Raw genomic sequence first — 25,910 nt, 5'->3', positions numbered from 1 at the left:
TGGAAGCTGGTCTTTGTTTGGGCAGGTGTTTTTTGTAGTGATACAGATATCAGTGGAACAGAAAAAAATTGGCTCTTGTCTTTCAGCTTCCTCATCTATTAAATGGAAAGTATGCTTAATCAATGTTACCTCTGATGTTAGATATTATCATAAATTTCCTTCTAGAGTACTTTGACTATAATTGTTATGTTTTCTCTTCTGGTACTCTCTAATAGATAGACATTGGATCATTCTGATCAGTTTCACATGTCTGTTTTATATTTTTTTTTCTTACTTTCTGTCTTCATTTTTTATTACTGACTGCATTCTGGGAGAGAAGAAAATTTGGTAAAGGTTAAAAGCAGTTTTCATCCTTAGAAGAAAAGCTGTGACCAACCTAGACAGCATGTTAAAAAAGCAGAGACATTACTTTGGCAACAAAGGCCCATCTAGTCAAAGCTGTGGTTTTTCCAGTAGTCATGTATGGATGTGGAGTTGGACTATAAAGAAAGCTGAGTGGTAACGAATTGATGCTTTTGAATTGTGGTGCTGGAGAAGACTCTTGAGAGTCCCTTGGACTGCAAGGAGATCCACCCAGTCCATCCTAAAGGAAATCAGTCCTGAATATTCATTGGGAGAACTGATGCTGAAGCTAAAACTCCAATACTTAGACCACCTGATGCAAAGAACTGACTGACAGGAAAAAATCCTGATGCTGGGAAAGATTGAAGGCTGGAGGACAAGGGGACACAGAGGATGAGATGGTTGGATGGCTTCATCGACTCAATGGACATGAGTTTGAGCAAGCTCTGGGAGTTGGTGGTGAACAGGGAGGCCTGGCATGCTGCATTCTATGGGGTCGCAAAGAGTCGAACACTACTGAGTGACTGAACTGAACTGAAAAACAGTTTGGTGTGTTGAAAGCTAGTAGGATTTGATACTTCTTAGAGCACATAGACAACTATAGCAGTTGATATAGAATAAACACATGGTAATTAATTGAACGAGCTTTGAAATATTCTGAAAATTTTTGTTAGTGCTTCATAATTCATCTTTAATTTCTGAAATTTTGTTGATTGTATTTTGTTGGATAATATAAATGTATTTGGGAAGAGCCTTCCTTATTTTTATTTAGTGAAATTAAAGTTTTGGGAGTTCCTCAGACTCTTTCTTACAGGGTAGAACTCTCTTGTAATATGAACTGTCATTGAGAGTTTTCTCTTGGATGTGTTCTTGGACAAATGTCAAAAGATATTATAACACTTCTCTTTTTATCTCCCCGTCTCCGTCTCTCTTTTTTTAATGATTAAAAAAGTAGAGAAAATTATTCAGGAATTTTAAATATTGAGTCAAATAAATTGTTTAGTTGATAAGTCATTTAAGAGCTATTTATCTTACCTTCTTCTCACTAGATGTTAATTCACTTTGTAATTGTTTATAACTTGTTAGCTTATAATTTGTTTGATTTCTGACGTGGTATATGAGGGTGCTCATGCTTAGAGAAGTTCCTTTTGGAAATTTATTCTTTGACATTTTCTACAATTTTACAGATGCATTTATTTGATTCAGAAAGATACATTACAGTCTTATATAGAAAGTATATATTTTCTTTCAATGCCAAATGTCTTTGATTAGCTGTGCTGTTATAACAGATGGGTTTGAAGCATTCAGTTAAATGCAGCTAGTATTTTATTTCCCTTCCTTTATTCCCTGATATCTTTATATGTATTTATAAATTAGTATGTTGGATATATTCCAGATCTTCACATAGTAGTTTAGCTAATGTCATGTAATATTTTCCATTGCAAATATGATTAAGAGAACATGTTGACGTTTCTAAAATGATACAGACAGTGGGAAAAGAATCAAATTATTTTGTTTCCTTATTATGCAGTTAAAGTCATTATATTTTATTTGCTAAAATTATTTTTAGAGCACAAGGCTTCTGTACAACTTGCCATGTGCTATAAAAATAATGGAGATTCTAGATTTCAACAGTTTAGCAGACTTATTTTGTGATATTAATGAGTTAATAAAAGATTTTCAGTGGTTAACTGGATGTATACATTTTCCTTCTTCAGTATTATCTTGGCCTTTGCAGCGTGACTCAAGGATACTCCGATTACCTAAATACCATGTGTCTTTAATTTTGGGTTCTGTTAATATAACTAACATGTTTAGATACCACTGGAGGATATGACATAAAAATATATTTAGTTTGAAAAAAGCCAATTACTATACTTAATTTCTTCAGTTTGTTTAAATGCAGTAATATCTTTGAGTACCAAAGGACAGCTGAAATGTGTGGTTAGTCTCTGAACTTGAGGACATTATATAAAAGTTAAATGTCACAAATATAGCTAGTGTTTGAGTTACTTGGGCTTCCCAGGTGACTGCCTGCCAATGCTGGATATGGGGTTCAATTCCTGGGCTAGAAGATCCCCTAGAGCAGGAAGCGGCAACCCACTCTAGTTTTCTTGCCTGGAAAATTCTATTTAAAGAAGAGCCTGGTCGGCTCTTGTCCCTGGGGTCTCAAAGAGTAGGACACGACTGAGCCACTGAGCGTGCACACATAAGTTCCTTAAAAGCTGCAGCTATCTTGTTGCCTGTAGCCAAAATGTGTAGAAGACACACCAAGAAGCAGTTAGCTTTCTTACATTCAGGGTAGTGGCTTGGTGGTTACGAGCAAGAGTTTGATGGCATGTCATATCTTATGTAGATTTATGTGCAAGATATTGGAACTATTTATAACTTAAAATCTATTGTATTCTCTAATTGACTAGCAGAATATAGAATCAGTATATTAGCATGTGAAGATATCCATGGTAATGTTAGCAATTTTACCCTATTACATGAGGCTTAGTTTTACCATATATTGTTTCATTTGGCTTCAGTTATTTCAGCTCTGCTGTTACCAAAAATGTAGTTCATTTAGTGTACATAAATATGAACATCAGTTTATTAGTGCCTTTCTATGTCAGGCAGTATTCATGGTGCTAAGAGTACAAAGATAGTACAGTCTGCTTGCTCTACTCAAGGATCTTGGACCAAGGGGAAAAAAGACCAATAAGCAATTACCAGCAATAGCATAAACGCTGAAACAGAAGCATATGGCAGCTAAGCATCTCCTACATGCAGAGGGAGATTTTTTATTGTGTGATGCAGGCCACCCAGCAGACTCCTGATGCCCAAAGTGGGCTTGGGAGGATGAGGATGTTTATTAATTATTCTTAAGGAAAGCTGAGTAAGTACATTGGCACAGTGGACAATCATACTGACTTCTTGAACACATTTCACGTGCCCTAGAGTTCCTCTGCTGTTTGTTTGAGACATCTCTTTGGTTTTACCACTTGCAAGAGAGGAGAGGCAGATTGCAATGGGGAAAGCAGAAATTCAGAGGACTTAATTTTTCTTCACATCTCCAACTTTTTAAGGAAACTTGAAACTGACTTCTGCAGTGAAGTGTGTAGATTTGTATGTGTGCCTTTAACAATGTAGTTGCCACTCATTGGCTTATTCTCTGGTGCACTGATGTACTTCATACTGATTGCTGTGTGTGCTCATGCTCAGCTGTGTCCGACTCTTGCGACCCCATGGACCATATCCTGCCAGGTTCCTCTGTCCATGGAATTTTTCAGGCAAGAATAGTGGAGTGGGTTGCCATTTCTTTCTCAAGGGGATCTTCCCAAACCATGGATTGAGCCTGTGACTCTCACATCGTCTGCACTGGCAGAGATTCTTGACTGCTCGTGCTACCTGAGAAACCCCATACTGATTTTTAGGCAGGGTGAAAACAGTAAGAGATTTTGTAACTAGTTTTTCTCTGTTTTATCTGCTTATGGATGGGGTTTAGTCACCTGTTGAAAATAACCCTCAACTAGAAAACTGCCCTTATAATAACCATATTATTAATTTTTTAAAGAATAGTAGTTGTATGTTTTTGACAGAGTCAGTAGAAAAAAAGTGAAATGCTAACTTTGTAAACTTGATGGAAGGATGAACATACATTAAACCAAGCACTGCATGGAGACCTTAGATTTTACCACTCTCACTGGTTCTTTATTTAGTATTTTGCAGGCTTCAAAGTGTTCCACTAGTAATGTACAGGGACTGCTTAGAATCTTCCTTGCCCCACATTTGGATGTTGCTTTTCCGGGTGTTATAAGGAGGTTTCTTTATGCTTTGCTCCCTTCCAGCGATGTGCATTTTGTAAGCACCTTGGAGCCACTATCAAATGCTGTGAAGAAAAATGCACCCAGACGTACCATTATCCTTGTGCTGCTGGAGCAGGCACCTTTCAGGATCTCAGTCACTTCTTCCTTCTTTGTCCAGAACACATTGACCAAGCTCCTGAGAGATGTAAGTTTACTACAGATACATCTAAAAACACTTACCGATGTAGTTACTTAAAGTAACAGATGTTGTAAGTTCCCTAAGTGTTACTCTGCTTGTGGTAAAAGGTAATATCATATAATACTGAAAGAGGTCTTCAGAAGAGATCCATGGGGGATGAGGGGAGCGAGGAGCCAGGGGAGAAATCTGTTATCAACAGTATCATTGATGATATATACAAAAAGTTATTTGCTTGAAAATTCAAAGATAGTTTGCATGTTTTGGTTTTTTTTATTCTTAAGAATCTAACTATTGTATGCAAATAGATTTGCTGAGTATATGGTATTTTAATATGTACTATAAAGTACTAATAGGTCATTTAAAAAATTAAAATGTCTTTAATTCAATGTCTTTTACACTAAAAAAGAAAAACAAAAACTCCCTAGTTGGAAATTTGGAAGACGGTTCACTTAGGTGTTATTTCAGGATGTATGTTGATAGGATCACTGAAACACTTTGGAGCATCTTGGAAAATGTGTGGCCCTGACGTTCTGTTAGTGCTTCTTCTTGATTCATCTGTCTTGGTTATGGTTTTCTATTATCCTCAGTTGTCTTTTTTTCCCTTTGTTTTCCAAACAGTATTTTATAATTAGGTGAAAAGGTTTAAGTGTTTTAAATTTATGTTATACAGAAAATTACAGCTCTTTTCCTATCCCTTTCATTAAATAGAGATCTTACTTGTTTCTTAGTATATGGATTTCCAATGAGTATGCATGTTTTGGGTTCTTTTTTCCCCCTAGTAAATTGAATTTCCAGTCTGCTTGTGAAATCTCTGTAATTCAGTCTTTTTTTGGTTTTGTTTTAATGTCATCTCTTAGTTATCTGTTAGGTTTTACCTGTTTCTTAGAATGTCGATAAAGACTTTTTTCCTATCTTTTCCAGCTTTGTGAAACATAAATACAGCTACCTCAGGCTTAAACTAATCTCAAACACAGTTAGACTTCATAATCATTATTTTTTCTTTGTTCAGTACCATAATTTTATCTTTAGTTATTTTGTGTCTACATATATAATCATATTTCCCTTAATCCCGTACAGACATAAATTATAGGGAAGGCAGACTGAAATGTCATATTGTATTTAAGCTAATAAGGAATTTAAAGTTTTAAACATGTTTTGGATTATACACTGTTTCATCTGGGAGAAAAAGAAAATTCATGCACAGCTACTACTATGGGTGTTGTTTTATTTTAAGACCTCAGGAAGTGAATTACTTCCCCAAGTGCACAGACTGTGATGCCAGTCATCAGAGTTGCTTACATTCTGGGTGTTAAAGTGTCATCAACACATTTTTCCAATTGAATAACACAATTGTGGGTGTGTTTGAGAATTTTTATTTAGCCTTTTGTACGTCGTCATGATTTAGACTTCACTAAACAACATGCAAACTTTTCTATGACTATGGTTCCAACACAAGAAATTCTGTTACTTATCGACAGTACTACTTTCTCTTGCAGACTGTGTTCACGTAACACACGTGATTTATATACATTTATATGTTAGGGATCATAAAATGTTTTGTAAAATAATGAAATGTAAGAACTGAGGTGAGATGATTTACTGTCAGTTACCATGCATAGTTCCTGCTGCCAACATAAAGCTCAAAAGATACACTGAAATTTGTTGGTGGCTTCCCTTGTCCCAGAGTAGACTTACAGAGACTCAAGGTAAGAAGAGAATTTGGCCAACGGTAAGAGAGAAGAGGGAGAGGACGGATAGGAAGGTCACGGTGAGGTTGACTCCTGGAGGAAGTGCATTCCCTAAGCCTGAGCCGCCTGAGCTGCACAGCCGGCTGCAAAACGCCCCAGCAGTCAGCATGAGGAAGGGCGCGTGAACAGTTGCCTGATTTGTAGTAATAAGAATTCACTGAGACTGTGTGTACACGCTACAGGGCAGTGAACATTTGTCTCACGGTAGCTTAAGTAGATCCCACAGGGCAGTTTCTTGTAACAGACCTCAATATAAGTCAGTGGTGTAAAACCAAAGCCCTACCGAGCAAATTCTATTCCTTGGGGATCTTAAACAATGCAGCCTAAAGACACAGCTTTTTGACTCTGTCTCAATGCATGGATGTGAAGAATATTGCCAATAGACTTTTGCAGGAATATACAGACAAGGTAATAATCTTATAAAATCTTTCATTTGTAGTTTTAGTTGTCCTAGTTGTCTGTCACAACATGAAGCACTTTTAATGTTTTAAAGATGGGGATATCTTAAATGACAGGGTTATTATTGATGCTTAAATGACAATCAGTGAAAATCATATAGCCTTGTGCCATATACATATATATATATGAATTACTGTACTAAAAGGTAGTTCTTTTCGCTCGGGTCTGCACCAAGTGTAATACTTGGTCCTGCTGGCTAAGCTCAGAGCCGTGTGCAGTGGTAGTGAACTGAGTTAGTAGTATGATATCTTCTTGATGAAAGTTGAGAAATCTAAAAAAAACATGGACCTCAAAAAAAAAAAAATGTCAGCAAAGAGAGCGTTTGTGAGCAGGACCGAGCCTTTCATCAGAAAATAATTTTGGGTGCTGCGTCCTGGAGACATGCTGGTCAGGACTGTCACCTTACTTTCACGCTGACGCCAGTGTCCACTAGCCTAGCCTGGAAATTTTACACTAAATATCCATTTAGGAGACACAGCCACATGTTCTTCCTAGGTAGTATTCTGCCCCTCAGGGAAGCCTGAATGGCAGAGAGCCAGCCGTGCAAGATCAGAGGAGAGAATTTTTCAGGCAGAGCGAACAGCTACTCTGCAGGCCACGTGGCATGAACTTGGCTGATTGTGGAGTAGGCAGGAGTCAGTGAGCTCGGTGTCTGCCAGGGACAGAGTGCAGAGCACATGCAGGTGGACGCAGGCCTTGTGAACAAGCAAAGGCGTTTGGATGTAGCCTGTCTGCCGTGAGAAGTCTTTTGCAGGGTCTGAACCCGGGAAGGATGCACCTCAAGCCACTTTGCCTACAGTGTGTTTACTCAGCTGTAGCTGCTTCTACTTCATTTTAACTCCCTAGCTAATATCTTTCTAGCTGTGTCTCCCTTGACGCCAAGTCCTGCAGCTTTTCTGTTCCCTTAAATCTGTCAGCCCAGTGCCCTTTCTTTCTTCCCTGCCTGCCTACTGTGTGGGCCACCCTCTCTGGACAACATCCGTGGTTTGCTTTTCTTTCTGGAGATTCCATATTGATACGCAAATCACTCTACAGTGTCCTACCAGGGATGAAAACCTAGATGGTAGAAGTTGCAACATTGATGGGATCAAGAGAGCTGTGCTGGTTTAGTCCTTTTCAAATTGACTGTCTGACGATGCTTTTGCTTCTGTTGCTCTTTCTTCCTCTGTGCTATCTAGGCTCTCTTAAGCAGTGGTCTCCCCTTCCAGTTTGACCATGGTTAGAGATCCATGATAAGCCCCTGTGTGATTTAGGCTCCACTTTTTTGTCTTTCCCTCCATTTCTTCTCTTGTCACCCGGCTGTCACTTAGGCAGTGACGTGTCCAAAGCTTGTCCCGTTTCTCCCCCTCTTCTCTGGCTCCCCCCACGTCATGTAGCTCCTCCACGCCGTGCGTGTGCCGGCACTCCTCCTCCTACTTTTGACCATTCTACTTTTGTGCGTACTCGGATATTCTTTGCCTTCTTTGCCCTTCCAGTGGGCATCAACATCTTTGAAGAGAGGTTGACCTGGATTTTACTGCTGCCCTTCCTTAAATTGTCTTTAGCTTTAGTCTTTTCCGTCTGTTTTGCTTTCCCAACTGCTTAAAGAAAATGTTCACTTCATTTGATTATTGCTTCAAACTTAATGCCTCTGTGACTTTCAGACATACATGTATGTATAAGTACATATACTTATGTCTGACATGACACACTACCCAGTAATATCTTCTAATGAATGACCTTCAAAAGGCCATTTTAATATTTCTATAGATTTATGTATGTTCTCACAGGTTGAACAAGTGTTGGAACCAACTTTTTTCTGCTATTTATATAACGCTTAATAGATCTTTTATGCTGATTCTTTTATGCTGAATATAATCATGTGGAATTTTTTTTGGCCCCATTTGTTACATGAGGCATACTAATCAAGCAACATGACTGTTGTCATCAAGGAATTGGTGGAAAATGCCATAGAATAAAAAGTAATCCCTGCCACAGTGATGCACACAATGTAACACAATTCTTGTTACAGAATGAGCTTTGCTGTATAAAACAGGGCTGTGCAATATGATATGAGCAATATATGTAATTTTAATTTTTCCAACAGTTGTTAAATTTTTTATTTGAAATTAATCTTAACAATACTTATTTAATCCAGTGTATCCAAAATGTTAATATGTCAACTTGTAATCAATAAAATTTTGAGCTATTCACAGTAATATTTTTTCCTGTTAAATCTTTGGAATTCAGAGTGTGTTTTATGTAAAGCACATGTTAGTTTGGACTAATCACGTTTCCATCGCCCAGTTAGCTACATGTGACTGGTAGCTCCCAGGCAGGTTGAAGTTGCAGAGTAGCAAACTCTAGAAGTTTCACAGGATCAACTGAGTATCTGATAGAGTCCAGTATTTGCCACAATTTCTGTACGTTCTGAGGGTAAGAAAAATCAAAGGTTAGTTTTTAAATGTACTTGAATGAGTTAAATATGGCACTCTCTTTTAGTATAAGATAAATAATTTGCTCTGTTTTGTTGCCATTTCTATAGAAATGATTTAATATGTGTAATTTTGTTTTTCAAAGTAATGCTTTCTTTTAAATATCTTATAATTAACTGGATTATATAATCATTTCTTCTAAGCATATGGAGAAGGAAATAGTCAACAACCAAATGGGCATTTAGGTGTGGTAACATTAGATCGTCAGGGTTTATGTCTGAGCAAGAGTTTTAAAAGCCTCCTTGGAACCGGCTTGCAGTGCAGCCAGGGAACACGGTTACAGGCAGAAGAAACAGGATGCGTACAACCTCACAAGGGTTGAGCAGTCTGTTGTGTTGTGTTCTGTGCGCAGCAGACTGCTTGATCTAACCAGGAAATAGTGTTCTGAGATTTAGTTGAAAAAGGAGAGAAGGCCCCCCTTCCTTTTTTTTTTGGCCTCAAAACCTCAAGAAACTTGTGGTTTTTTTAAGGTGAGAAAGGAGGCACTGATAAAGTTTAAATTTAGGCAGGGCGTAACAGTCGCAGAAGATTGCTCTGGATGTGTGGCTGATTAGGAAGAAGGTCAGAACCCTAGGCATACGTTCCATTCAGCAGGTAACTGCAGTTGTTAATACCAAGACAGAGTGTGATGGACTGAGCTGTACAGATAAATGGAAGAGGGGTATATAGAAAGTTTACTCAGTAAGAACTGGTGTCCATTTGAGTGTGTTGGGTCAGGGACAAGTTTAGGGTCAGTAGTGACACCAATGCTTCTTTACCCAGCAGGTCTAGAAAGAAGGGAGAGGTTTCGGTTTTAAAAGTAAGTTTTGTACTAGAGGTGTAGAGATTGGGTATTTTTAGAACATGTGGCTATTGAAGTCTGGACAGACTTGAAAATAACATTTGAGGGTTAGATAGAAGTTTGGGGCCAGTGATAAGAGTTCTGAGAATTACGGTGTTTTTATGGTGTAGAAGTTGATGTGATTACAAAGAAAAAACTATGGGGGATTCGGAAAGGAGGGAGAGAATGGACTCCTGAGAGCCTCCAGGGTTTGGAGGCCTTGTGGAGCTACAGAAGGAGCACAGGGGTTGAGCTGGAGGCGTGGGAAGCCTCAGGAGTTGTCAGGAGAAAGCGGCCATCCTAGCACTCAAGGTAGGACACTTCAGTGTGAGCGAAATGCCGGCTGTCAGCGCTGCGACACGGCAAGAAAGGTAAGGCCCGAGAAGTTACGGAAGCTTCCAATGAGTGGCGGGTGAGCAGCCATCAGGCCCGGCTTACATCTCCAGGCAGCCCAGGGCCTATCTGTGCGCTGCCCTCACATTGCGGGTTTTGGTATTTTTAACCATTCTAAAAGGACTCTATAAACAAGAGGTCTGTATGCCAAAGACTTCTACAGCCCACAAGACCAGCTGCCAACTAACTCCAGGTATAAGGAAAAGGAACAGATCATTAACCGTTTCTAGACTGGGGGAAAGGAAGGCACGTAGGAAGGACTCAAAGCCAGAGAGGACTGACCAGATCTTCAGAAAGCAAAAGAAAAGAAAATCCTATGTATGATTTAAAACAGTCCTCAGACAATCAGCTGATCAGACCGTTTAGTTGAGAGCATACTAAATGCAGTTACAGGCATACTCATATATATCACCAAATTGGTATGATTTTAGAATACATTCCTTATTACATTGTAATATGCATGAGTTTAATTTTGTGCTTGGCAAGGCAGTTTATTCTTTATTTTAGATGGTACAGGAAGTGTTAAGTGCCATTCCTTTTAATCCACATTTAGTGATAGATGATGTTGATAATTATATAGATTTTTAATGTTTTGTTTTATAACTGGCAGTTAATATACATCAATATAGAATTAGTATATGAAGTATTGTATTTGTGTATGAATATGTAGCTTCCATCTTTAATGTTCTCCCTCATATGATATTTTCCAGTATTAAAAAACCCTTATTTGATTTGAATAAAAATTAGTCTGTTTATGCTTAAGAAGCATCTTAATCTGCTTGATATTAGCATTTCTTAATTTTGTCTCTTTATTTTGTGTAACATCCAGATAAAAATGTTTGTTTTTGCACTGCAACGCGTCTCTCAGTTGATATTTTCCTTTTTGATTCTTTTCAGCAAGTATATATTGAACATTAACTAGGTGCCCAGGACTATCATTGGTATTAGGGATATAAAATAAAATAAGAACTGCACAAATAATTGCAAAACTATATGATTAAATTTAATGTGACTAAAATTAGATTAAAGATAGTATAATGTTTTTATTGAGACCTTATTCTGATTGGATATCAGTTCAATGTGGATAATTTCACGTGTCTGAAAGATTTACCATGAAAATTCCCTTCGAGTGATTTTTTTTAAACTGTAAAGTCAGAGAAATATTAAATTCTTATACAACAATTTCGTTGTTTTACTGTTAATTATAGCAAAGGAAGATGCAAACTGTGCAGTGTGCGACAGCCCGGGAGACCTCTTAGATCAGTTCTTTTGTACTACTTGTGGTCAGCACTATCATGGAATGTGCCTGGATATAGCGGTCACTCCATTAAAACGGGCAGGTTGGCAATGTCCTGAGTGCAAAGTGTGCCAGAACTGCAAGTAAGTTTTAATTTCAACTCAAAGGTGTGTATTGAGTTTAAGACAGACCCTATTATTAGGTCCTAAAGGTTTGTGTAAATATGGTAAAGGTTGTTCATGCTGTAGCTGTATTCGTTCACACTGACTTCATCATGTCTTTAAAACTTGCTAGGTATTTATTAACTTACATAACTTTGAAACAAGTCTAAACAAAAAATAATTTTAACAGTTAAAATTCCTGGTTGCCTAAAAAGCCAGTTTCAATTTGCCAACAATTTTAAATGAATGATTTTAACAATTAAAAGTAAACATTAGAAAAATAAAGCAGCTTCCCCGCCACCCCCCGCCCCTTCTTCCTGAGGGACACTGGGGGTGAAATTTAATAGGAAAATAAACCACTCACTATGCAAAGCAGTTATTAGAGTGAGCCAAAGAATCGCTGATAAGTTTCAGTTTCTATTCCAGGAGGAACAGTTGATACTAAATCTACTGTTTTAAAAGAAATTTCCATCTATCTGAAAGGCAGTTAACCTTCGCTGTAATCCTGAAACAAAATGTTGTATGGATGTAAATGTTTGCAATGGGGTTATCTTTTCTGGTTTATTTTATTCCATCCTTTGATCATTGCTCTAGTCTTTCCTGGGATTTTTTTTTTTTTCTCATGCTACTAATTAATTAGCATGATAATTTGGGGATGTTGCCTCCATCTACAGCAGTCTTCAAATTATTTACAAGCTGAGAATTTAAGGAGAAATGCTCACCAATGCCAGTTCAGTCTGTTTTATTTGTAATTTAATTTGACAACAATAACATCAATATCTTAGAATTATGTGGAATAAATAAGACCGCGTGAAAATATCAGTAAAAACTTAGTTGACACCTTGTATCTATGCCTAGCTTCTTGAGAAGGAATAAGAGAAGGTGAAGAAAAGAGTGCTGTTCTAGGATCTTTCCACATAGCTGAAGAGATACAATGTGCAATTTTACATGTAGAATTTGTTAAATTAAATAAGAAATTACTGAAGGCCAACTAACCGATCTTCCTTTTTACTTCTGTTTATCCCCAGGTTTTATTCAGCGGTTCCTCTCTCAGCTCTTCTTGCATTCCCTAGTTTTTCTTTTCCCCTCCTCTTGAATTAAAGTCTTAGTTTCTGATAGGGATGAACAGTCAAGAATCAAGGCAGAGACTTTGGACAGGACAAGGGCCCAATCTTCAGGGTAAAAAAGTATTCAGGGAAAGATTTTAGGTTTTTAATTACAATTCCTAGTAATTATGACAAGATGATTATTCTTGTATCTGTTTATTTAGCATTTATTATTTAATGGATGTTCTTAGCTCTTCAGCCAGAATTATATTTAATTCACATGGTAATCTTTGATTTTCATTCACATTTTGTACTTAAAGCCAAGAGGACTCAAGTCTGAGTTATTCAGGAGTCTCACAGCTAGAAAAATAGAAGTCTGAATGCAAATGTAGGTTGGATCCAAATTTGGTCCTCTCTTTATTATATCACACTGTTCTTCTGGTTCACCGTGCCAGGATCTGTTCCTTGCCATGCAGCATCACCTATTGGCTACAGCTCCTTGCCCAAAAGAGGATGGGTATCGGATGTTTGAAAAATAGAGATCAAAATCACTCATCTTGCCTTAACCCCTCCTTCTCTGCAGGAATCCTAAAATGACCAAAGCAGGTTCACCATAGGTGAGCGTTCAGTAAGGATAATCCTTTAGAGACCTTTGGAAGACACCGGTCTCATCCTCTGGAGGGTTTGCACTGTCATTATCTGGGCATAGGCAAAACTGACACTGAGGGCGTCTATGAACTGGGCAGTTCCCAGGGCAGATTCTTCTCATGGTTACTTATTTCACAAACATGAGCTTAAAGATAAGGCATCATTAATGCTATCTTATTTTTTAGACAATCGGGAGAAGATAGCAAGATGCTAGTGTGTGATACGTGTGACAAAGGGTATCATACTTTTTGTCTTCAACCAGTTATGAAATCAGTACCAACCAATGGCTGGAAATGCAAAGTAAGTTGTTCATTTTTTTAAGAAAAATATCATCTGTATGTTTTTTTTTTTTATAGAGAGCAGACAAATCAGATACCTATTCAAATCTGTATATTTCATTCAACTTACAAAAAATTTAATTGATGTATAATTGATATACACTAAAGGGCACACATATAAAGTCTGTAATTTAATTAGACACATGTACACTCATGAAACCATCATCATCTTCAAGATAATGAACAAATTTACAACCCCTAAAAGTTCCCAGGTGCCCTTGGGAGTTCCTCCGTTCTCACTGTTCACTACACTGCTCCCTCTGATTTTCCAGACAGTATGTTTCTCTCACCATAGATTAGTTTGCATTTTCTAGAATTTTATGTAAGTGGTGTCATATAATATATACCCATTTCTTTTTTGGGGGGTGGGCATTTTTTAAAACCCAACATAATTATTTTGAAGTTCACCCATAATGTCGCACATACTAGTAGTGATTCCTTTTTATTGCTGAATAGTAGAAGTACCAGAATTTGTTCATTGAGTCACCTAGTGGTGAACATTTGGGTTCTTTACAGTTTTAGGCCATTTTCAAAAGTGCCGCTATGAACCTACCATCTAACATATATCTGTATGGTACTTCATGGCTAAGGAATTGTTTGTGAATGATTCACCTTTAATCTTCAAAACCCTTTGAAGTAGGTGGTATCCCTGTATGCAGATACTAAAATAGGTATATTTTTCAAATCTATTAATTTAAAATCCAGAAATAAAGCAGAGTATATTTGGTTAGATTGACTTTTAGATGATTTTACTGTGATTTCACATGTATATATATTTGTGTGTATTTATGTATAAACTTGTATTAAATATTTGGAATCATTGTATATTCATTTGTATATTGTTCCTCCCCCATAGTAGTTTTAATAAGTGCTTATTCGTTTAGATCTGTTGTTTTTAGATGTACAGTTTTTTTCAGGTTTTGAGAGTTAGGCTCTGCAGACATTTTCCCACTTCTTTTTCATTACTTATGACACCAGTCTTTCTGCTTGGTAGGATGCTTTTAATAAGGTATATTTTCAGCTATTTATATTTTTTTCTAGGTAGTCTTTCAGCCACTGATTCTCCCCAGTTCCATCTCTTCTGTTGCCTTTGCATCTTTATGACCTTGAGGTGTTGCGTTCTGAGTTGCGCTAAGCTTCCTGAGGAACTTATAGAGGCTCTGCTGTCTGAATCTCTAAATGCTATAGGCTGGCTGAGAGCTCTACCCACTGGGCAGTTAGTATAGTACTAGGTAACAACAAATTGAGATTTCTTTGTTCATGGAAGCCAAAATATTCACATTCTTAAAGTGAAAGTAGAAGATGAGAATAACTCAGGTTTACCTTTAATTCCCAACTAGCTGAATAAAACTGCATTTTCTGTTAGGAATATGTTTACAAACATTATTTACTTTGACTTTTCTTTGAATGTTCTCTAGGATGAGTCAGTCATAAAAATAGTTAATTTGCTTCCTTTGAAATCTATAGGGTAACCTAATAAATTTAGAACTGATGAGGGACTAGCAATTAAGTGAATTGCCCAAGTTACTAATTTGCAGAGGTAGAAGAGAGACTAAAATTCACGTTTCTCGTATTACATTTTAATGCTTTATCCAATATATTATGCTCCCTGTGCTATCATACTAACTTGAGCAACAGAGTAGTACTTCTCTTCCCCGGCATGAAGGGGGGTGGCTTGTGGGCTGGGCTCTTGGGATCTTAGTTCTCCTGTCAGGGGTTGAACCCATGCCAACTACATTGGGAGCACAGTCTTAACCACTGGATCACCAGGGGAGTTCCAAGGAGTGTTAGTCTGATTTTCATCTATGTTAGGATTTGGACCCTAGAGAACTAAAGACTCTCTAGATCCATTGGGCATCTCTACATACCCCCTCAGGCTGAAATTTTAAAAAAAAAAATTATTATTGTAGTCTTAATTTCACAGAGCAGACATGAAGCTAGGCATAAAGTTCTTTGATCTATGGTAATTACAGTGGCTTAACTTAGAAAATAAATATTAATTTAATCTAAAATAATTTTGCTTTTTAAACTACATTGCCAAGATGTGGTTTAATAGAATGGCATTCTTTGTCTTTCATAATGTTCATACAAAGAATGCCTTTTGTATAATAAGTATTTGTATAAAAGTAGTTTGATAAAGCCAGGACTGGGTTTACTGGTTCAGAGTAATCAGACCTCAAAAGTGCCAACCAGCAATTCCTTGCACGGCAGATGTAATGAATAAAGTGATACTCAAGAACTTAAGAAACCTTTTAGGTCACAAGTGCACTGTAATGGCACAGTTGAAATCTGTAGTAAACGGGGGTATTAGTTCAATTGTTTCTAAAACGCAGGCGTTTCTCTTTATAAATTACCGTGTGCTGTGTGCAGTTCCTATTGTCAGGTGATGTGTGAAGAATCCCCTGGCTCCGCGGGGGCTGCCCCCTGCTGCCCGAGCAGCTTCCCTGTGCGGTCCACAGCCTCACGCTTACTGTGCAAAATCTTGCATCTTTCACACATCTTAGCACTTGGGACTAACGTAACAAAAAGTACAAATGCTAAGTGCAGTTGAAAGTGGAAGTGTTAGTCGCTCAGTCGTGTCCGAGTCTTTGTGGCCCCATGCATTGTACAGCCCGCCAGGCTCCTCTGTCCAGGGGTTCCCCAGGCAAGAATACCGGAGTGGGCAGCTATTCCCTGCTCCAGGGAACCTTCCCGACCCAGGGATCGAACCCGGGTCTCTTGCACTGTAGGCGAATTCTTTACGTCTGAGCCACCAGGGAAGCAGTTACATTTTATATTAACTTTTTTAGAAAATTGAATGATTGATTATCTTGCGGGACCCTCGTTCCCGACCAGGGATTGAACCCCAACCACTTGACCGCCAGGGAATTCCCTGTATTTTTTAGAGTTAGCATTTCCATGAAAAATGTCAGGTTTTCACGAAACATGTAGCCCGCAAAGAATACACCTGCGGTCTCCCTGCGCCCTCGTACTCTAGTCCCAGGAACACAGAAACGCGCTTCTGTGACTTCTGCCCTTGATTTTGCGCTCGGGGTCTTGGTGTCCGCATCCTTCCGGCTGGAGGGGCGCGGCCTTCAGGAGCTGGGGCGGGGTGGGCGGGGCCTTGCGGGGGCGGGGCGGAGACAGAGGACATCGTTGGAAGCCGAGGCCTCGCAGGTTTCCTGGAGGAGGCGCTTTCGCGCGGGGCTCGCAGGCCTCGTGGTGGCGCCAGCCTGGGGCTGCTTCCCGAAGCTGCCTGCGGGGACGCGGTGCTGGCCGGTGGTGCGGTAGGTGTCGGTGGTCCCTCTTCGGAGAGTCTTGGAAAGGGCGGCGATCCTGCCGGTAGGTTCCCGGGAATGGGGCCTGGGTGGGGCGATGGGAGGAGGCGCCGGGGGGCCGCGCCCCGCTCCACCCCGTGGGGGCGCCTGCACCTGGACCTGCCGGCGCGCACCTGGTCCTAGGGTGTGGGGCGTATCAGGGCGGGGCAGAGCCCGCGGGTAACCGCTCTCAGGTGTAGGTCGCCTGGGCGACCCCAGGGCGGAGGCGGCTCGGGCTCCCGCAGCCCGGGAGCAGTTGCTTCCTGGCTGTGGGCCGGGGCGCTTCCGCGGGTTGTCCCATGGTTTGGTTCGGTTCCGGGTTGAAGAAAGAAAGCTGCGTCGGATGCGTTTGTATGTTTACCCTTAATCTCCGCCACCGCTCTTCTTTTTACTTTTCTGAAATAGGAAGTTGAATTCGTGGTCGCTTCCTTCGCTTTCCTAAGGAAGAGATACTTCAGACTATAAATTTACCTTTGATTATAGCTTTGGCTGCACTCAAATTTTTTGTACTGTTAACTTTAGGCACATTTATTTTTTTAGGTTGTACTTAAACATTAGATTCTGCTTTGTGCTAAATCAGTTTCGCTGCTGTAGTTTTATGACGTATATTTGGATGCCTTCCAATGGTGACGTTTTAAACTTGTAACTTGTAGTGTTTGTGTTTATTAATTAGATGAAGCTCTTTCCCCCTGTTTTTGGCTGTTTGATTCAACAGCATATTCAGATGTAGTTACAATTGACCACTATCAATTTCTCCTTGCATTTTGCTTTTTTTTTTTTCCCTTCAAGAAACTATTTTCTGCTGGTTATTAAGCAGGTATGTCAGGTTAATGATGATCTGCTTTTTTATCAGTGTAAAACTGTACTCTGTATTTTGTGTATGCCCTCTTTTTGGGAGGAGAGAAGCGGATATTTTGCTTTGCTTGACAATATGGTCGTGCAGGGTTTTAGTTTACAAGTTGAAGATCTTTTCACATCGTTATATTGGACCCTTCTGTGTCATTTTAACTGTACCTTTTGAAGGGTTTCATAGTCAAGCACTTAGATTAATGGATGTAATTGAAATGCTTGGCTGTTTTAAGACAGGTGTTCTTTTAGCTTTCTGTTTTTCAGTTCTTTTTATTCCATGCAGTGATTGCAATTCAGAATCGTATTTTACTAATACTGTTATAAATAAAACTATAAAATTTTCTGCTCCTGTTTCCCATTGAAAATGAAGAAATCAGAAGTTTTCTCTCTGCCTTCTGTCTTAAGTTAACCTAGACTGTAGATCACATCACTTTTTCTTTGGCGAGGGGGGTGGGTGGAATCTTCTTTCTAGTTTCCAACATCATCTCACCACTAGTCTTTTGGAGACATGGTTGTGCACCTCTATTTTTAAAAAATCTTAAATTTTCTGGACTCTTGGAAACCTGAAAGAGACTGTTGCCTTCCACCTATGACACGAATTTCACCTGGCAGAGTTTTGCATTACAACTTCTTTCTTTTTATTCTGGAAACTTTTTTTCTTTCCGTGTTGACCGTTGTCATTCTCCTTTTAGGTCCAGTGGGAAAGATCTAGAGAAGTGTTGATTAAATTCACCTTCTTTCTTTTTTAAAAACATATTTACCTTCTTTACATTCTCTTTAATAACCTTTAGTAGCATCTAGGTAATTTTGTTTCCTGTTTTAAATCATTATTTTCTTTGTCCTGGTTTTCATTATCTTGGAAAATGTGTCCAGAATTCCGAGTTTGTTTCTGGAGGCTGTTCTCTGGCTTCCCTTTGTGCTGCCCTCTTACGGATTTGTTTTCTGTAATTGCTGCTGGTTTTCACGTGGCAGAATTACTTATAATACTGCTGAGAATATGAGTAGATAGTGCAGTGTGTTTTCTTCTGTTCTGTGGAGGTATTATAAAGTGATTTAAAAGATTAGGCAGTGGAGTCAAATCTCAGGTTTTCACTTAGTAAATAGAAGATCTCTGGCAATTTATTTGACTTCTGTAAGCCAAGTTTCATTCTGTAGCTAAAGTCCTTCCCTCAAAGGGGTGTTGGATTTAGTGAAATGATTGTGAAGTGCTCAGCATATTGCTTGACGTAAGTGCTCAATTATCCTGGAGTTTTTCATAGGAATACTTATCCTCTGAGCAGTTTCAAGAGTGATACCCTTTCTCTACTGTTGAATTCTATGAATTCTTTCATATCTGTTTATAGTCTTGAGTCAAATTCAGACACTGTGGTGGAGGCTGGAGGTACAGGGGCAGCTAGGTGTGCCTTCCTGGGGGTGTCAGTCTAGTGTGCTGTTTGAACTGAGGTAGGGATGCTCCTTTCAGGATCTTGTATACCGGTCATCGTCCCGCAGCTTTCCTGTCTCTGTTTCTCTCTTGAGAATGCCAGTGTGTTGGTATACGATGCATTTTAAAAGGCTTTATTTGGGAGTAATTTCAAACTTTAAAAGCAAGAAAAATAAAAATAATGACCATAGGCTATTTACCTGGATTCTTTAGTTGTTGGGATTTCAGTAGGGTCATTGTGGCCTTTCTCCTTTCTACGTCTTCCCTGCCCACTCCACCCTGTGTATTAATTTTTTTTCCCCTGAACCATGTGAAGGGTGAGTTACACACACCATGTTCCCTTTACCCTTAAGTACGTAAATGTGTATTTCTTAATAATGAGAATATTCTTATATAATCACTGCATTATTATCACTCCACATATTTACATCAATCTAGTCTACCCTTCATATTTCAACTTGTCACTTGATTTAATGTCCCATACAGCGTTTGCTTCTTCCCTGTAGGTTCCGGGATCTAGTCAAGGGTCAAGTGTTCCATTTAGTTGTCATGTTTCTTTAGACTCCTTTAATCTGGAAAGTTCTTAAACCCTCCTTTGTCTGTTTGATATTGATAGTGTTGAATAATAGAGTTTTTCCTCACATGCCTGGATTATTTGTTTGTTTTAATCACAAATGGAACTTTGCTCCTTTTGTCTTTGACGTCGTTCTTGGCCAGAAGATTGAGCAAGTCTGTGCCCTTGGCAGGCCCTCCCCTGGACGCGCCTGGAGCGTCCCTCTCCCTCATAGGAGATGTGAGTTCTGAGCATCTGGTCAGGCTGCTGTCAGCTTTCTCCACTGGTTTTCCCCTCTTGTATCTAAAAAAATGTTATGTGAGGAGACACTTGACCTTGCAGATATCTTATTGCTCCTCAAAATTTTCTCCAAGATGATAGGAACCAATGCCTAATGCAGTGTTTTAACCTGTTTTTTGTAAAATATGCTTTTCTAAGTAAACGTTTATCTGTCAACCTCTGCATTCTATTGTAATCCAGAATCCGCCCTTCTTTCACATGTTAAAATGATTTATATATTCTCAGTACTGACTCATGAATTCTTGTTGTTGTCAATAATTTATTACTGTACCTGATTTGTTTTGTGCTCAGACTGTTCCATTTTTGCCTTTGGTGGTCTTTTCAAGCTGGCTCCTGTGTTTTTGTTAGATGTCCTCCCATTTATTTGAGCACTTCAATATATTAGGCATAGCAAGCTATTCCAAAGTCCTCTTAACGCCTTCCCTGCCCTGGACCCGGTAGTCCTCCTTCCTGTAAATAGGCCGTGCTCCTTTAGCGGAGGTGCGCTGCTGGGCATGCGCACTGCTCTGTGGGCGTGTGCTGCTGTGTCCTCTCAGCAAGCGAGGCAGGGACTGCATGCCTGCACACGCACTCACACGCTTGTGCATGTGTACAAGTACACATGCAAGTATGTGTGTACTCAAATATGGACATCACTTATAAATGACGAGTTTACACCAGTACCCCAATTCTGATCCCTCCCGCCAAGTTCCTTGCCTTCCCTCATGCTTGCATATCCATTCTTGTATAGTGTCTAGTGAGAATCCTTGTGCTTTGTCTGTTATTCTTGAAGTGTTTGTAATTTCTCATTCTTGGCTTTTTAGTTTAAAAGTACATAGGATATTAACATTGTTTCAGAAACTTTTGGTTTGTCCTTCCTGTGTGTGTTTTTTTACTGATAAGCAAACATGTTTCCCTTTTCTACCCTGAAGGCAGCATACTATTATATGTGCTCTTTGGCATGTTACTTTTTTTACTTATTATCTGGAATTCATTTCAGTTTATAGAAATCTTCCTCATTCCTTTTTTTTTTTCCTTTATATTTGAAACACAGTTTTTCAACCTGTGTTCTATGCTTCAGTATTTAGGTCGTTTCTAGTATTTTACATTAGAATGATTCTGTAGTCAGTAACTTTGTGCATATGGGTTTTTGAATTGTTGGGAGCAAATCTCTAGAATAAATTCCTAGAAGTGGGTTTGTTGGCTGGGGTGGGAGGATAATTGCATATGTAATTTTGTTTGGTATTGTCAAATTCCCTTTCAGGGGACTTGCATCAGTTCCTGCTGCTGCCACTCATGCGTGAGAGAAGTTCTTTTCTACATTCTTGTCAATAGGGTATCCTATTTGGCTTTTTGATTTTTTGCTTGTCTTATGAGTGAAAAATGTTACCTCAATGTAGTTTAATTTTCATTTCTCTCGAGTGAAGTTGGTCATGTTTTCTTATGCCTTTTTCATCCCCTTTTATGAGAAGTCTTTTCTTGTGTTTTGTGTGTTACTCTTGAAGATTTTGACCCCTACCCTGCCACAATTAAGAGTTCCTTATATAGTTGGGATATAAGGCCTTTATCTGTGTTGTATGATGCAAGTATTTTCTTCCAGTTTGCCTTTTGACTTTGCCTGTGGGGTGGGTTTTTTTTTTTTTTTTTTTTGCCATGTAAAAGTTTATTTTTATGTAGTCAGATTTATCAGTCTTCTATTGCTTTTGGAGTTTTTAGTTAAAATTAAAAAGACTTTGCCTATGCTGAGGTTATATGAGAGTTCATATGTTTTTCTAGTTTCTGCATTATTTTTTTACGTACGACTCTCTAATCCAGTTTTTGTAGTATCCCGCCAGGCTTCTCTGTCCATGGGATTTTTCTGGGCAAGAATACTGGGAGTGGGTTGCCATTTCCTCCTCTGGAGGATCCTCCAGACCCAAGGATGGAACCCACATCTCCTGCTTTGGCAGACAGATTCTCTACCCCTGAGCCACCTGGGAAGCATGTGAACTCTAGGCTCCATGAAGAATTTTACCAGGGTTACTTTAAATGTAGTGTTGATAGTGACATCTTGATGTTAAGACATCCTAAGAACATGGTATATCTTTGCATCTGTTCAAGTCTGGTTTAAAGTCTTTTAGGAATGCTTTCTAATTTTCCTTGTATAGGTTTTAGACATTTCTTTGTTGTTGTTCAGTGGCTCAGTCGTGTCTTACTCTTTGTGATGCCATGGCCTGCAGCACGCCAGGCTTCCCTGTCCTTCACCATCTCCTGGCACTTGCTCAAACTCATGTCCATTGAGTTGGTGATGCCATCCAACCGTCTCATCCTCTGTCAGCTCCTTCTCCTCCTGCCCTCAATCTTTCCCAGCACCAGGGTCTTTTCCAGTGAATTCGCTCTTCGCATCAGGTAGCCCCAGAGTATTGGAGCTTCAGCATCAGTCCTTCCAGTGAATATTCAGAATTGATTTCCTTTGGGATTTAGGTCCAACTCTCACATCCATACATGACTACTAGAAAAACCATAGCCTTGACTAGATGAACCTCTGCTGGTAAAGTAATGTCTCTGCATTTTAATATGCTGTCTAGGTTGGTCGTAACTTTTCTTCCAAGGAGTAAGCGTCTTTTAATTTCATGGCTGCAGTCACCATCTGCAGTGATCTTGGAGCCCAAGAAAATAGTCTCTCACTGTTTCCATTGTTTCCCCATCTATTTGCCATGAAGTAATGCAACTGAGTGCCACGATCTTCCTTTTTGAATGTTGAATTTTAAGCCAGCTTTTTCACTCCTCTTTCTCCTTCATCAAGAGGCTCTTAGTTGCTCTTCGCTTTCTGTCATGAGGGTGGGTGTCATCTGCATATCTGAGGTTATTGGTATTTCTCCCAGCAGTCTCGATTGCAGCTTGTGCTTCATCCAGCCTGATGTACTCTGCATATAAGTTAAATGAGCGGGGTGACAGTATACAGCCTTGACGTACTCCTTTCCCTATTTGGAACTAGTCCGTTGTTCTGCGACCGGTTTTAACTGTTGCTTCCTGACCCATATGCAGATTTCTCAGGAAGCAGATAAGGTGGTCTGGTATTCCCATCTCTTGGAGAATGTTCCACAGTTTGTTGCGATCCACACAGTCAAAGGCTTTAGCGTAGTCAATAAAGCAGATGTTTTTCTGGAATTCTCCAGCTTTTTCAGTGATCAAACAGACGTTGGCAATTTAATCGCTGGTTCCTCTGCCTTTTCTGAATCCAGCTTGAACCATCTGAGAGTTCTCTTTAAGTTTCTTCTTAAACGTTTTCTTTCTTTTGTTGATGTTATACATTGGACTTTCCCATTCACTATGTCTCTTAACTGGTTATTGTTTGTGCTTGTGAATTCTATTGAATTTTATTGCTAATTTTAATCTTGCTATTTTGTTAAATTCTTTTATTACATTTAAAATAGATTCTCTAGGATTTCACGTATGCTGTCATCTACAAGTACTGTTAGTTCTTCTCTTTCTTCTCTTGCCTCTGTTTTCATTTGTTTCAGTGTTTACATTGATTCGGAACCATGTTAAATAGTGGAGATAGTAGGCATCCTTGCTTCCTTTCTGACCTTAGTGGGAATATCTCTAGGATTCCCCAGTTAGAAATAAAATGCTGGCTTTTGAGTTGAAATTTGTGTGTATCTCACATTACCCACACTTTTTTATTGTCTGCAAATTTTTTGTTGTTGTTGTTGTTTTTTAAATTAGGAGTGGATTTTCATTTTTTTGCAAAGGTCTTTTTAGCATCTAGTGAAATAATTTATCTTCTCAGACCTAATAATATGTTAAATTTTATTATCAGGTTTTTTTCTAATATTTAACCATCTTTGCATTTTTTAAAAACTCCATTTGGCATGGTTTTATTATTTTCTTAATTTGCTATTGGAGTTTGTTTTCTAACATTTTAGGGTTTTGGCATCAATGTGTATGAGCACATCTACTTTATAACCTGTATACAGACTTTAGCAGATCTGTGGTTCATGCTAGTTTCTCTTTTTTAGTGAACATCTCTTTTATATCAAAAGATAATAGCAGCTCAGAAAGAAAGTTCCTTTTTATTGGTGATTTAGATTGCAAAGTCAGGGTGGAGCAGTGAGCATCCCACAGTGTATGAGCCTTGTGCCCTGGATGTTAAGGCCACCTCGCTCACAGGCCCAGAAGAAGGTGTCACAGGCCTCTGCCAGGCCTGCCATCAGTAGTTCTTTGCTAAGGATGGTGCCACTCTCTGTTCTGAAAATACGAGCAGCCATATTGGATTTTCGTGTTGAGTGATTATTTCCATAATTTCAGACACCTGGTCATTTGGAGTGGATCATCGTTGTTTCCTTAGCTCGAATTCTTCTTTTTAGTTCTGAGCTACACGTTAACCAACGGACTTCCCTAGCAGGGCCATTTTGCTTTCACAGTAGGGAGTTGAGCAGGACTTACTCAACACAAGCTGCTTCCTGATTCTGGATCATGTTTCTTTTTTTGAAGTTTGGATTGCCATGTTTTTGGTTTTCTTCCTCCCCCGTTTATGTTTTCTTGGATGTCTCTATCCCCTACTTAGACTTTCCAGAAAGTTTTAGTGTAAATTGAATGATACCAGATATTTAAAACAAGCAGCTTTTCCAAAAACATACACCCTAAATTTAGTGTCATAAAAATTAAAATTTAATATATGATCTACAAATGTTTCATTGGTTTTTTTTAAAAAGATGTACACCAGAATTGCAGTACACATGCAGAGCAAACTGTTTTTGTTTTCATTTTTTCTGGTGTTTAGAATTGCAGAATCTGTGTAGAGTGTGGCACACGCTCTAGTTCTCAGTGGCACCACAACTGCCTGGTGTGTGACAGTTGTTACCAGCAGCAGGAGAACTTGTGTCCTTTCTGTGGGAAGTGCTACCGTCCAGAATTGCAGAAAGACATGCTTCATTGTAATATGTGCAAAAGGTAAGAAGATAGTTATTCTACTGAAGTATTTGTGTGTTCTTCTATTCGCGTAGTCATCTGCTCTGCCGTATATTTTGAAATCCAAGCTTTTGTCATTCCAGTAATCCTTTTAGTACTGATAGCTGTTATAGATGGAATTAAATATGTTTTGTATGAGTCTGAAAGACATGATGATGTAAGTGGGCAAAAAAAATAAGACCAGAAGCAAGCATTGGGAGGAGGAAAATAAAGAGAAAATAGTTTGAAAATGTGTGGTTTTTTTTTTAAGTCAACACCTTTGATGACATCCAAAAATGACAGCTCCTTTTCTAGAACCTTCGATTGCTAACCCCTCTAACCTCTCTTCTGTCACCTTAGCCCTTTCTGTATCCAATTTTTCAGTCATTATCTTTTCCTTAAATATTAATTAAGCTTTAAATTAGAGCATTTTATTTAAATATATTTATCATCGCAGATGGGTTCACTTAGAATGTGACAAACCAGCAGATCATGAACAGGACCCTCAGCTCCGAGAAGAGTACATCTGTATGTATTGCAAACACTTGGCGGCTGAGATGGACCCCTTGCAGCCAGGTGAAGAGGTGGAGATGGCTGAGCTTCCTGCAGGTACCTGTGAGACATTTTTTTTTTTTTATGATGATGTGCCAGGCAGCCACCAGCGTGTCACATCAGTAACGGTGAGGGGCTCCAGTTTCTTTACGAGTGTTCTTGGTTATCTCTGAATCTCATGGCTAACATCTAATCTAGCTTTTTTACAACTATCCACCTTATATTTTAATTACAAGACTAGTGTACTCTCCTGTTTTCTGGGCCAGTAAGTGGAAGTTCCTTATTGTTTGGCTATATGACCTAATTTGCACTTCATACTCTAGTTTTATTTTACTCCAAACAAATTTCATGTAGTTTTACTAGTATACCA

General features: G+C 38.9%; 1 protein-coding gene across 18 annotated transcripts in view; it reads left to right on the top strand.

Moving 5' to 3' along the window:
- KMT2C (lysine methyltransferase 2C) overlaps positions 1 to 25,910 on the top strand; it is a 246,845-nt gene that overhangs the window by 121,241 nt on the left and 99,694 nt on the right. For all 18 annotated transcript variants that reach the window (XR_005724389.1, XM_040260112.1, XM_040260108.1 and 15 more), the window contains 5 exons: positions 4,176 to 4,338; positions 11,435 to 11,606; positions 13,504 to 13,618; positions 24,822 to 24,991; positions 25,446 to 25,597. Coding sequence is in view for 17 of the 18 variants with exons in the window: in XM_040260112.1 (XP_040116046.1) it covers positions 4,176 to 4,338; positions 11,435 to 11,606; positions 13,504 to 13,618; positions 24,822 to 24,991; positions 25,446 to 25,597 (772 nt within the window). In the remaining variant the exon portion in view is untranslated. The remainder of the gene's footprint in view (positions 1 to 4,175; positions 4,339 to 11,434; positions 11,607 to 13,503; positions 13,619 to 24,821; positions 24,992 to 25,445; positions 25,598 to 25,910) is intronic.

This window comes from Oryx dammah, unplaced genomic scaffold, assembly GCF_014754425.2.
Source record: "Oryx dammah isolate SB20612 unplaced genomic scaffold, SCBI_Odam_1.1 HiC_scaffold_18, whole genome shotgun sequence".
Lineage (NCBI taxonomy): Eukaryota > Metazoa > Chordata > Mammalia > Artiodactyla > Bovidae > Oryx > Oryx dammah.
Note: the sequence above shows the minus strand (reverse complement) of the source record. Positions and strands in the feature narration are given on the sequence as shown.